This window comes from Bactrocera dorsalis, chromosome 5 (genome assembly GCF_023373825.1).
Source record: "Bactrocera dorsalis isolate Fly_Bdor chromosome 5, ASM2337382v1, whole genome shotgun sequence".
NCBI classification, from domain to species: Eukaryota; Metazoa; Arthropoda; class Insecta; order Diptera; family Tephritidae; genus Bactrocera; species Bactrocera dorsalis.
The window spans coordinates 37,782,602-37,796,832 of NC_064307.1; the positions used below are offsets into that span (position 1 = coordinate 37,782,602).

Here is a 14,231-nt window from a genome sequence, read left to right on the forward strand (position 1 = left end):
TATGTCGCCTGTTCGCGTGTCGGAAAACCATCAACATTATTTATTTATGCGCCAGAACATAAAACTAAAAATATAGTTTATCAAAAAGCATTAGAATAGAGAGAAGCAATAAAGGGTATAGAGGCTATTAGTTGCTTTTTAGAGCGCGCGTGGTGTTGAGCTCAGTATTTACTTCAAAATGCCAAGTTGTTCATTAGCGATTTGTAAAAATATAAGTGAAATTATGGAACTCTATGGAATAAACGCTGTTATGAAAATATATATTTTGTTTTTAATTTAACAAAATTAGTAAAGTCCTCCTCAGGTATGGCGAGTCCAGGGAAATAGGGATTCATTTATCTTACATATAAAAATGAATCGCAAAATGTGTTGCTAAGCGCATAACTCAACAACGACTGGACCAATTTGGCCAATTCTTTTTTTTAAATGTTCGCTGAGGCTCAAAGATGGTTTTTACGGCGAGGAAAATTCGAATAATTGTCGGAAAATTCATAAACACAGCGCGTTTCTCTTTCCCATACAAACGAATGAATGTTTGCTTGTTAGTAACGGCTCGAGAATGGTTGAACCAATCTTGATGACATTTTCAGAGGTTGCTCGCTGTGGATCGGGGAAGGTTTAGAAATAAAAAAAATCGTATGCTTTTCGTGAGGAAAAGTGGGAAAAATGGAAATTTTCCAAAAAGTAACTTTTTTCATACATTTTTTTTTTTTAATTTTCTATGTACATATATTGATGCCATTTTTTTTTTTTGTACATATGTTATTAACATTGCTTTTATAAATAAAAAAAAAAAAATTTTTGTTTTGGTTTTTAATTGTTTGAATCGTTCAAATTTGTCGTTTACTTCATTTATTCCGGCTATTCAAAAAAAAAATTATTGAAAGTTATTCAGTGAAAACTTTATGTGTGTTTCACACAATGTGATCAATTACAGATTGAAGTTTGTTACGATGCCACAAAGAGGTCGCTCTAATATCGGTCGGCGTTCTTTGGCATCAATATACATTGGCAGCCCAAGGCATATGACCGAGTACTCCCAGGATGTGATGTCACAGCGTTTCAAACTACAGCTGCGATGTTTGATGGACTTTATCTTGAAGCAACGAATATATGGTGCTGTTAGACGCGGAACGTATTCTGTTGAGTAGCAAATAAGAGGTTTGCCTCACGCACACATTCTTCTTTGGTTGTTGGATGGTGGTTACAGCAGATCAAATTGATGAAATTATTTCTGCGGAAATTCCTGAATCAGAGATAGATGGTGGTGAAAACCAATATGGTTCATGGACCTTGCGAACATCACAATTCCACTTCGTTTTGTATGTCTGACAATAAATGCTCGAAACACTATCCACGTGCTTTTCTTTCTGAAATGTAAACTGGAAATGATGGCTATGCATTGTATCGGCGTCGCTCACCAGACGACAATGGCAGGACATTCAGAATTCAATTTAGAAGAGTGAATATCGAAGTTGACAACACATGGATCGTACTATTTTCACCATTATTGTCTAATTCACATTCAAAACTCATATCAATGTTGAGTATTGCAGTTTGGTGTAATCGATAAAATACGTTTGTAAGTACATCACCAAAGGAAGCGACATGGCGGTTACTGGTCTTGAACGATATGGTCGATACGTGAACTGCATGAACATTTTCCGACTGTTGTGCGTCGCGCAGTTAATTTGGAGAATGGCCAAAGAGTGTATTCCAACCCAGAGAGAATACAGTACAGCCAGTGGAAACACCGCCAGCAACAAAATTAACATTGACGAGTTTTTTTCTCAACTTTTGCCAGTGATCCGTTTGCGAGAACATTGCTCTATTCGGAACTGCCTTGATATTATACATGGAAAGCATCGTCGAAGAAATAGTTACACAGAAAGCAAGGCCAACCAGTAGATGGACATCCAGGTGTGATCTCAACTAATGCATTAGGACGAATTTACAAATCCACGCAAAAAAACAACGATTGCTTTTACCTTCGATTGTTATTGATTAATGTACGCGGTTCAACTTCATTTGAGTAATTGCGTACTGTGAATGGTACGGTGTGTGAAATTTTTGGAGAAGCAAGCCAGCAATTACAATTGCTGGAACATGATAATCACTGGAATCAACCGATGTACGATGTGATAGCTACTTCGAATGCAAATGAAGGTCGCACACTTTTCGGGGTGATCATATTGACATATCAGCCTTCAAACTCGCGTAAATTATGCAAAATTCGCTAAGAATTGGAAATGGGGAAATTCCGGTCGATACGTCCGGTGGTTTCATATCAATTCCATCTGCCGTTTATCAATTAACGAAAGATGAAGTCATCCCGAATGTTCGGACAGTAGACAAATTGTCGTAACTACGATTCCTTAAGTGTTCGCGCAATGTTAGCTGCCAAAAATACCGATGTTGTTGACTTCAACTGGAAGATTCAAAGTCAAATTCCGGGAGACTTGCGCTCATACAAATCAATCGATTGTCTTGACAATGAAAACGACGCCGTGAATTATCAAGTGGAATTTCCAAATTCTTTGGAGAGGCTTGGTATGCCACCGCATCATTTGCATTTCAAAGTTGAATCTGTCGTTATTATGTTTCGCAATCTTCATGCGCCGAAACTGTGTAATGGAACCCGACTAATTGTGACGCAGATATCGAATACAAGGGGGCATAATGTTTGATTCATTTGAGTTCTCACGATATACCATTCCGTTTCCAGTGAAAATTGCATTTGAGATGACAATCAACAGGACACAAGGATAGTCGCATAGTGTATGGGATAAATTTGGAAATATTATGTTTTTCACACGGCCAGATATACGTGGCGTGATCACGAGTTGGAAAACCATATTTTCTGTACATCGGAATAGAAACCAAAAAATGTTATTTATGAAGCTGTGTTACATTGAAAAAAAAATGAAATGTCAAATTCAACTTTGTTTTCATTACAAAACACTTAATTTCACGCAGGACAACGGCTGCGGGGTCAGCTAGTAACTAAATATATGTGTATGTATGTTCGCTGTTGTTTGAACCTATGTTGTGTGAACTTGGGATTGTTTTAGTTTAAATTTTAGTTTACAGAAGAGATAGTAAATTTACAACTTGTGTCCCATGCATTTTGAATTGAACTGCAATTGCTTTAGTTATTGATTAGAGCATAAATCAAATGTGTATATCTGTCGCTGCTAAATGGCATTTCTAGTTTTTGGAAAATGAATTTAGCCATCATAATGCTTTCTTTAGTACATTTTGTATGATTTAATCTTTTTGGCTGTGAGCCACTGTACATAAACTATTGAAAAATTCGCCTTCCAATCATGGATTTGCAACATTCGCGTCAAAACTAGACGATTTAAAAATAATTATATTTTTGCGGCCTCCGTCTTTAGGGAACTTAAACTATAAATTTTCCTTATATTTAATATACCCTAAGTAAATGTATACATAAGTATGTATGTATATTTCAATTTTTCTTTTTAAAACACAGATCACACACTATGAGAGCACTTCGTAGGTAGCTTGAAAGTTTTATTTTAAAAAAGCCCTGATATTATAAAAAATACAGGCAAATAAAATGAAGAAAGCCCTGTAATTAATATAAATACAGGCAAAGCTAAATTGTAAGACGGGTGTATATTCCCACATTAAAACCGATCGCATAAGCCGTTTTAGCAGAGACTAAACGCAGTGACCTAACTGCCATTCATGAAATATTCAGCGGCTGTGAGTCGAGGCACAAGGTCAACCAGGCGACCAAATCAATATACCTCCAGCAATTTCTTTGGAGAATACCAGCAGTTATACAAATACGAAAAGTGTTGCGGAAAAAATCATGGGTGGTTGCATTTTCTGATTCCTACTTTAAACATTTCTTAAAATTTCAAACAAAACTTTTTAATTTCTAAAATTTTTGCTTTATTTTTTACATTTTTACATAAAATTTATTATAATTTTTATATAAATAAAAATATATTTAATTTAAAGAAATAATTAATATCTGAAAGAAGATAATAAAAGACAAATATCTGAAATAAAATAAAAGTTATTAAAACCTGAAAATAAATAATAAGTACATTGTAATATCTAAAAGAAAAAGAAAGATTAATTGTATAAAATGATAATAATATCTGAAAAAAAGATTAATGTTATCTGAAAGAATAAAATATATTAAACACAAACAGAATTTACTCTGAAAGCAAAGATTAGTTAAATAAAAACAATAATTGCATCTGAAAGAAAAGATAAATATTATTTGATCGTTTAAAATATAAAACAAACATTTGTTTTCACATATTATTTTGCATAAAATACATATGTATGTATTTATTTTTGCGTATTATATTGGACTGCGCAGTCAAATATATTGAACATACATACACATATACAGAAACAGACACATACTTAAAATGCATTGTCATGCAAAACAATAGCATTCAACAAACAATAACACAAACATTACTAAGGATAAGATGTTTGCATATGATAACCCTTAGCATACATTTTAGCAACTGTTTGTTAATGTGCGCACATTAAAACAAACCCAAGGTCACACAACATAGGTTCAAACAATAGCCACATATATATTAGTTATTTAGCAGATTTTGAGAAATAGTATATAAGGCTTCCAAATTTAAAAATAAACTCAGAATGAAAGATTTCTGACTTGACGAAAGACTGTTTGAATTCCCCCCACCAGAGGTAAGGTTTGAGAAATCTTTGTTGAGTTCAAACGGTGCTGGTGTTTGTACTATGTGCGGACAGCTGTCAGTCAGTGATCGGACGCAGATTTAGTGAACACCAGACAACTTGGAAGAAATCTTCCAGGCGCATTTACTTCTTTGAAATATTTTAATCAATATTGTAATTTTTTATTACAGAAGGAAAGTTAAGAAACTAGCAATGACAACGAGTTCTTCCCAAACACTTGCTCTTCAGAGAAACTCCAGTGAGCAGAACCGTTTCATGGAGAAATTAATGACGAAAATATTTAACTTCTACGACGAGCAGTCTCTAATCGATGTGACATTTAAAGTTTCAAACCCAACGGCTCTGTAAGTATTACTTTGTCCTCAGCTTGCATAAAATTATACAGATTAATATTTATCATTTTTTCTCAGTGTACCCGCGCATCGATTGATACTCGCAGCAGCGAGTCCTTACTTCGAGAACCTTTTCAATGGCAATCAAAGCACTAATCCAGTCATCGAGATAAATGATATCGATAGCGATATTTTCGAGCATCTAATAACCTTTTGTTACACCGGACACGCCCTCATTACCGTTAACAATGTCGCTGCCATGCTAAATGCGGCAATCGTTTTGCAATTAGACGATGCCAAAAACCATATTGTGGACTACCTCATGACACATATCGATGAAATCACTTTACAGGGTGCTTATGCGCTGGAGCGTGAAATGAAATGTGAACATCTTAAGCAGAAAATCATCGAATACGAGACACTGAACTTCATGGAGGTGAGTCTAAATATACAAGTAATGTCTCACAATAACGGCACCTATGTAATTTAAATTTTGTTTCTAATAATACTAGATCAGCCGAAGCGATGAGTTTTTGAATTTTGATGTAGAAAAATTGCAACGTATCTTGGTATCTGACAATTTGAATATAACCCGTGAGGAAGATGCCTACGATGCCATACAACGCTGGTACAATTACGATGTTCCTGCGCGTCAAGAGCAACTGCCACTTTTAATAGCTTGTCTCCGGCTTACCCTATTCAATGTGAACTTTCTTATGACACACATACAGCCGTTACCTGGATGTGAGCTACTGGCCTTCAAGGCGTTATCGTGGATCGAAGTGCCTAAAGCACGGCCAATGATAAATATGCGATTTACAGAACCACGTTGGATCAGCGCTACAAGTTCTGGTGATAAAACAATCGTAGCGCTTTGCTCTCAGGTAAGCGCACACTGTGGCTTATATTCAAAAATGATAATATTAAATTAATATACTTATAATATTTTTGAAATAGCTTGGAAGGAATCCCAAGTTGCTGCAATATAAAAAAACTGAAGATAAGTGGCAGGAATATGCGAGTATAAAAATCGATTACGAATGGTACAGAACTATTTTAAAGGATGATAATTTATTATTTGTTGGCGGTAATAAAGGTGGTGCCACACTTAACATCGTCCGCAGCTGGAATATACGAAATAAGACATGGCAAAATTTACCCGCCATGAAGCAAGCACGACTGTCACACTGCGTTGTCGAATTAGATGGTAAAATCTACGCGATTGGTGGTTTTAGAGATTTGTCGTCGGTGGAAAGGTGAATATATCTAAATCTATAATGAATTACCTAACGATAGCGATTGTGAGCTTTACCAATTTCTTAAGCTTAATGGTGAAAGAACTTTAGACTAGATGTGTTAGGGTAGTATGGATAATAAACAAAATAAGGTACTTCGTCATGGAAGAAGGAGGGAATTCAGTGAAATGTTACGATCTGATTGAATCTGACTTTAGAAAACTCTAACACTTTGACATGGTCAACGATTAATTTAGAATAATTTTAATTGTTTATTAGCAGACTATGAAAAGTGGCGAAATGACGCTTCAGTTTACTAATATACATACATTCTTTCTTCATTGCTTTTGTTTGTTTCCAGATATACGACTTCCGATGGTTGGGAGTTCGTGAACAGCTTAAATGTTGGACGATCTCACGCAGGTGCAGTGACATTAAATGGTAAAATTTATATAATGGGCGGTTATAAAGACTGTGAGCAACTAAAATCCGTCGAATGCTACAATCCGGATTCGAATACTTGGACAACTTGCGCGGATATGACAAAATATCACAGGTCACTTGGTGTAAGTTAGATTAAAATATAATTATTAATATACATATGTAAGTAGAACGTTCATCAAGTCATGGTTTGGTAGAATGAGAAAGAGTCGAAGACAACTTGGACCATGCATTTCTTTTACTAAAAACGGATGTACGTAATCGGATTTCGTATTATGTCTAGACTTTTCAAATTGATTTGTGAAATACTAGTTGAAAATAGTTACTGATTTATTTAGTCGCCCTCTTAACTCTATTAAAATTAAACAAAACGTTTATTGCTATTTTTTATATTGCAGGTAGCTGCACAAAAAGGTCATATTTATGTTTTGGGCCGTGAGGAACAGTACACACTTTTTGAACGATACGATCCTCAGCAAGACACGTGGTCACAGGTAAATATTATATTGAGTTGATTTTCACCATTCACTTGATGTTAAACTGAATATTCTTGAAAACTTTTCGCAGATTTGCTCTTTGGGATTTGGCGGTGGTAATATAGCTTGCGTAACACTAGACAATAGACTGTGGGCTATTGGTGGCAAGTCTAAATCTGCTGACAAGCCATGTGTATCAGCCTTTGATGAAGAAAATTCCTGTTGGATAGAAAGGTGCTCATTACCCGAAAGTATAGTGTATAACAGTTTTGTGGTGCCTGAATCCTTGCTATCGCCGATGTGAATAAAAATAATGTACTTATTGTTCTCTTTTTCGATTTAACAAATTCTTTTAAAATAAATTTACTTATAAAAATAATATAAAACTTCACTATTGCCATACAAAAATAATTATTTTAGAACCGGGGGGTGGTGCTAAAGGCGCTTGAACTGAAAGTTGGGAATCCGTTATATAAGATTCATTCTAAAATCGGTTGAATCCACCAGTTTGACGACAACTGTTGTAATAAATAAATTTGCATTGATATGTATATTTGCACTTGATCTATAAGAGCATGTTATATCTTTGAATTTACGAAAAATATGTAAGAGAGCAAGAGAGGAACAGCTCTCTTAAGAGCGTGGTGGTGGACACAAAAATTAATAGTGCTCTTGTAACAATCACAGATGCGACAATAATAGAAAGGTGAAAAAATAACATTAAATGAGAATAAAACTCTTCGAAATAATTTTTTTTATGTAGAACTAGCGGGCCCGGTGACTGCTTCGCACGGCAAAACAAAATAAGAAAAGAAACACACTTGTTTTTAATAAAGTTGGTTTTGTTCCCTATTATTCAACTTTTAATTCTAGTTTCTTACAATCTTAGAGTATGTATCACTTAAACTATCTTAGAGCTCTTCCGTTGAAACATTTTTGGTTTTGCCATGAGTTATTGTGTAGATAAAGAGAACTGAAGGCTTGCCAACACGTGAGCACGAAACATATAACTGGCCGTGTGAAAAGCAAGGATATTCTAAATCAATTCCACAGAATTCCAACTATTGCCCTTGCGCTTTATTTATTGTAATAGCATATGCAAGACGTACTGGAAATTGTAGTCTTTTGAATTCAAAAGGTAAATCTGATGGAATCATTGGAATGCGTGGAATCAATACATCTTCACCTTTAAACTTCCCCATTAAAATTGTTGCTTCGATCAAATTGTTCATAACCTTTTTAACCGCTAATCTTGTCCCATTGCATAATCGTGATTGATTTATATTTCGAAGCATAATAATGGGAGCACCCACTTTCAATTGTAAACGATGAGGTGGAAATCCGGGTAAATCTAAGGAATTCAAAAATTCTGTCGGATAATTAACAGCGTCGTCTTGATTCGTAACCGTGCCAACTGATTGATATGTTACAACCACGCCAGGAACATGGGTTAAAATGTCTGCATTCGTTTGACCAACGTCTTTATTTTTAGCGGCCAGTATAGCTCTTTCAGCCAACCAATTATGATTGCGATAATTTTCTGCTATATTTGGAAAAACACTTGACAGCAATTCTCCTTTTGTCGGCGAAATATTACAAAAGTTATCTGTTAAAGTGATTAAGCCAGTTTCACGATCACCAGCAAGTTGACCATTGCCTATTGCCAACAGTTGCCTTGAAAATGTGTCGGCCGATGGATCGTTTTGAATTTGTACTCGCACATTTGTAGTCAAATTGAGTATTTTTACATGTCTCCATAAATAAGATGACTTTAAACATGATTTTAATTCATCTGCTGGTGTTGAACGGGGAATCACAGGCAATGTCTGACGAAAATCACCAGCCAACAGAATCAAAGCGCCACCAAATATCTGTTGATCATTACTACGCAAGTCTTGCAATGTCCTGTCTAACGCTTCCACTGATTTCTTATGGGCCATTGTACATTCATCCCACACTTTTAATTTGCATTTTTGCAGACTTTGCCCATTCCCGAATTTTTGGAAACATTACAGGTGGGATTTTCATTTACATTCATATTCAGTGGTAATTTAAGTGCAGAATGGGCTGTCCGACCACCTAATAACGTCGCTGCTATTCCAGATGATGCAAGTGCCAATGCTATATTACTCTGTGATCTTATAGTCGCTAATAGCAAGGAAATCAGAAATGTTTTGCCAGTTCCTCCTGGAGCGTCTAAAAAAAACATTCCTCCAGTTTCGTTTCGTACTGATTCCATTATGGTATCACATGCGTGTCTCTGTTCTGGATTCAATTTACGCAAATTCAAGTTTATAAATGTGGTCAACTCATTCAAATCATATTGTTTTTCACGGTTTATTTCTTGATTGAATGCATCATGCATTGGTCGATTTGGAGCTGCCAAACCCAATTGTGTCAGTGCTTTATTTGCAATTACCAAACAAATATCTTCAATGATAATCAATGCCTCATTAAACATTTCAAGTGTAATCATTAAATAGTTATATCCTGCAATTCGGCGCATTCGATGCAAAATGTCTTCGGTTATAAAATCCTTAAAATTTTCCCATAAATGCAGTGGATCAGATGGAAAACATGTTGCAATAATAATAGCAAATATTGTTCGTATTTCATGAGGAGAACCTGTTGCTGATGCATCCCTAAGTGTCGCATCCCAGTGATTATCATTTTCCAGTAAATGCAATTCCTGACATGCTTGACGAAAATTGTGACAGAGTGTGGCCGTTACCTCTTTTCAAACTCAAAAAAGATGTAGGCCCACGAACATAAATCAATAATAGACGCAAGTAAAAACATTCAACATGACTGGGATGCACTGTGTAGAGACGTCCAATGGCATCACTTTCAAAAATGCCAGCATAACCTTGAACTGGTCTTCCTTGCTTACGTCTGTTCCATTTCTTTCCAGATGCATTCCAAGTGTAATATGTTGGTACTTGTGAATAAAGCAATGTTTTAGCAAATTAGCATCTAGATTATTGACTCGTAGATTTATTGATTTGCCATTATCATCCGTTGAGCGTTGGCGATACAATGGGTAACCATCATTTCCAATAATTTGTCTCGGAAATCAAATCTCTGGGATACCCCTTCATGAATTTCCCATCTTTCATACATGGCGAATTAATATTTAGAACACCACATGGTCTATGAATCATACTTTTTGTAACAACATCAAATAAACCTGGATCGATTTCCTGATCAGGAATTTCTGCTGAGATGATGTCATCTATTTGATCGCTTGTTATTTTGTTGACTAACCATACCAAAATATGGGCATGCGGTAATCCTCTCTTAAACTTGATGTTTAACAATAAAATCCATCAATGACTTCAGCTTCTGTCTAAATACTTGTCCAGTTATGTCATGGCGGTCTGTAGAAGATTGCCCTACAGATAAATATTGCTTGATTTCGTCCCATTGTGGATTACATGTAAATATAATAAACAAATCTGGTCGACCATACAAACGAACATAGCAAATAACATCTTGTGCATATTCATGCATGTGCCTTGGACTGTCTGTGTAACTAGCTGGTAAAATAACAACTTGTCCAACATTGTCAACATATCCATCATTATTTATTGCTTCGCGGAGATGTATATATTCTTCTGATCGCAACTTCCGTTGATTGAATTGAATAAAGTTCAAACGCTCTGTTTCTATCTTTGCATACATGTCTACGACATATTGATGAAAGAGTCTCCGACATTTCAAAATATGATTTTCCTGATTTTGTCGCATCATAATTCTATGTGCATAACCACAAACTTATGCAAACTGTAATCAATTGCGTGATTATATCTAAATCTAGCACCAACAACAACAAACAACATTAACGTAGATTTGTGCGGCACGCCTTCGAAAATTTTGATTAATACTTGTCGGCCTACGATCTGAAACCGATCTTGCAACACGTTCCCTTGTATTTGCAATCTCTTGTTCTCCGCTGTTCTTTCCCTTTCGTTTGATCTATTTTGCGTTCTATGCGACCGACGTCCAATGTCAGCTCTTGCTATTCGTGGCATTTTTAGAAGAAACTAAACTAAAGATAATAAAGAACTTCAGTAATAAATTGATGAAATCCAGCAAATTCTGGACTCGAAAAGCTGAAAATGTGTCAAATTTCAATTAAAAATTGGCCAAAAAATCGAAATAATTTTTGTCTTACCGTTCGGAAGCGAAAATGAAACGTTCGAGATCGTCTGCACTCGAAAAGCTCCAAAAAGTGACGAAAAGACACGAAAATCTGCTGATCTAGCTCACTGATCGGAGATTAAACAAAAAAAAATTCACTCAATTTTCTAATTTTTTTCACAAAATATCAAATTTGTGATTATGTCACTTGTAACAATCAAAACACTTGTTTAGCAAAACAATCGATTTTTATCGCAGTAATCATTGTTTTTTTTATTTTGTTTAACAAAATATTCAAATTAAAACGATGATTAGAACGAAAATTAATTTATTTTTATCAAAATACTCACCAAAAAATGCGAAGAAATTAATATTTTCAAAAATCGATTACGATAAGATCAATCACCAATGACGTCCAAAGAGGAAAGAGAAATGATAACAAATTGCTATTTGCATCACTCCGTGCAATGGTCTCCAATACACAAACGACCAAAATGTACTCGTATTCAATACTAATGAATGCTGTATGCGGTACAAAAAACGCCTGCGGCAAAAACACACTCACTTCACATACGCATCGCACACACATGCGTTATCGGATTTCAACCAAACTTCATATAAACCATATATGGACCACTGCCTACGTAGTGTGTAAGTTTGGTTGAAATCGCACGACGCGTTTATGATTAGTTCGGCGACGTACATATACGGACTTATTTTTATATATATAGATTAAAAAAGTGGCGGATTTACGTAATCGACAAAAAGTTTAAAATTGTAAGTGATTTCAATGCGTTCGCATTAACAATGAAGAAGAAAGATGTACCACTCGAAGTTAGTAGATGAGCTATGTATCTCCAAGATTTCAACTATATAATCGAGCATAGGTCGGCAAGTTGATGCTCTAAGACGAATGACGGCAATGCTACTTGAAGATTCTTTAAGATTTCGTTTAAAAGAAGCTCAACAAAGTGATGACTGGTTAAGGGCAATATCAACAATTTTAGACAACAATCCTTATAAAGACTATTACATAAAAAATGGTATAGTACACAAAGATCCTAATAAAGAGTTGGTAGTAGTTCCACAAGCAATGGCATAGCAAAATTATTCGAACTGCTCATTGTCAAGGGCATTGGTCAACAAGAAAAATAATAACAGGACATGCGCATACCTGAAGACATAGGACTTAGAAGATTATTAGATGAAGCATTGTTGAAAGAATTAGAAGCCGAACGCGAGTGTGAGGAATAAAGCTAAAGAAAATATATCAAAGATTCAGGAAGAAAATAGGCAAACTTTTAATTCGAAACGTAAACAGGAAACAGAATACAAAATAGACGATTTAGTAGCAATTAAGCGGATGCAGTTTAGACCAGGTCTAAAGATTTAAGCAAAATTTCTCGGTCCATATTCCGTTAAGAAAAAACTAGGGCACGGAAGATATGACGTTGAAAAAGTAGGCGACACACGAAGGTCCTCATAAAACCACAACGATAGCTGAATTTATGAAAACATGGACTCCTTCGTTCGGGTCGAACGACAGTTCAGGACGGCCGAATGTAGGAGACGTACATGGACGGACAACTCGAAGCGGACAGACATATTAATATTAAATAACTTTTACTTACATTCTTACTAAATAACTAACTAGCAATACATACTTACATTTTTAACTGAAGTACGAAAGAATACAACCATGGACAAACGGGACAGTTGCTTTTTGAATGTTAATAAAGACACAACTATAATAAATCACCAATACTTATTATTTCCTACATATACATATTTATTTTAACTTAGCCTGTCAGTTGCACCTTTCTTTTTGGCATTCCTGTAAATACTTAAGCGAGAAAGCAACTTCTTGCTTCATGCAATTAAAAGAAAATCTTTTTGACAAGGATTTGTTGCGTTAAAAAATAATTTTTTTAATGTACTTGATAAGAACTTTTCAAGCGTTGGGTGTTAAAGAGTTTAACATTGTGTTAAAAAATATTTAATTTGTCTATAAATAAAGTTTGAGTGAACAAGTTTACCTTTATTGATATGTATTTTTAATCACTGATCGTGATAGTTGAGGTTAGCGTAAGGCTTAAAAAGCTGCTTGTAATTTTAAGGATGAATAGATGGCTTTAGAGGTTCGATTTTGTGAAATAAGCCTATGGCTAATATGATATATGTATTATATTTATATATGCATGCATGGACATCAGCGAAAATGACGCCTACGCCGAAATAATAAATTAATCGAAATGAAAGTCACGACATTATCTGTTATAGCTGCTCTGGGTTAACGTAAAACCGGAAAATGCACAAAAAAGCCAAACCTTATTTACCCAATACGCTGTGAATCAGAAAAATCACAGCCACCCGTGAAACGCTTTTCTTTCGCATTCCTGCACATTTTTTGTTGACCAAGAAAAATAAAACAAAGTGGTATAAATTAGAAATCTGAAGTTGGCATGTTTAGACTGCAGCTTTTATTTGTGCTAAAAAAAGGGTTACCTGAACGGTAATTAATAAATTTGTATACATGCATACTTAGATTAATGTACTATTACACCCTTACAAGAGCTAATTCTTCAATTTTTAAAATCAATTTGTCTGAAAAGACAATATAAGATGTACAAACCGACTGGCAAAAATCAAGACAAAAGCATTATTTTACCCTTTATGCCAGCAGAAGTTGCACCTGTGAAGGGTTTTATAGCTTCAATGCACCCAAAGTATCGATAATATTAAAGAGTAAATTAGGTATCATTTGTTACATTTTAATACAATAATCATGTTTGTTTGCAAATTAAAAAAAAAAAAAAACAAACAAAAGTTTGCCAATAACCAGGGAAATACTTTAAAACCAATCATATAGAGTAAAGTCAGCCGTATGTTCG

At 35.0% G+C, this 14,231-nt stretch overlaps 2 protein-coding genes across 5 annotated transcripts in view; one reads left to right on the forward strand and one right to left on the reverse strand.

The window, feature by feature from the left end:
- Positions 1–7,586, forward strand: part of LOC125779046 (kelch-like protein 17) — a 134,522-nt gene extending 126,936 nt beyond the window's left edge. The window contains exons 1-8 of one of the 2 annotated variants that reach the window (XM_049459454.1): positions 4,576–4,707; positions 4,887–5,060; positions 5,127–5,484; positions 5,561–5,932; positions 6,006–6,304; positions 6,645–6,849; positions 7,123–7,218; positions 7,292–7,586. In XM_049459454.1, the coding sequence (XP_049315411.1) occupies positions 4,909–5,060; positions 5,127–5,484; positions 5,561–5,932; positions 6,006–6,304; positions 6,645–6,849; positions 7,123–7,218; positions 7,292–7,504 (1,695 nt within the window). In that variant the 5' untranslated portion in view covers positions 4,576–4,707; positions 4,887–4,908 and the 3' untranslated portion in view covers positions 7,505–7,586. Of the gene's footprint in view, positions 1–4,575; positions 4,708–4,886; positions 5,061–5,126; positions 5,485–5,560; positions 5,933–6,005; positions 6,305–6,644; positions 6,850–7,122; positions 7,219–7,291 lie in introns of those variants that run through there. The other variant, XM_049459455.1, reaches the window with a different exon arrangement.
- Positions 1–14,231, reverse strand: part of LOC105230313 (kelch-like protein 17) — a 134,882-nt gene that overhangs the window by 113,690 nt on the left and 6,961 nt on the right. The gene's annotated exons all lie outside the window — the stretch shown is intronic.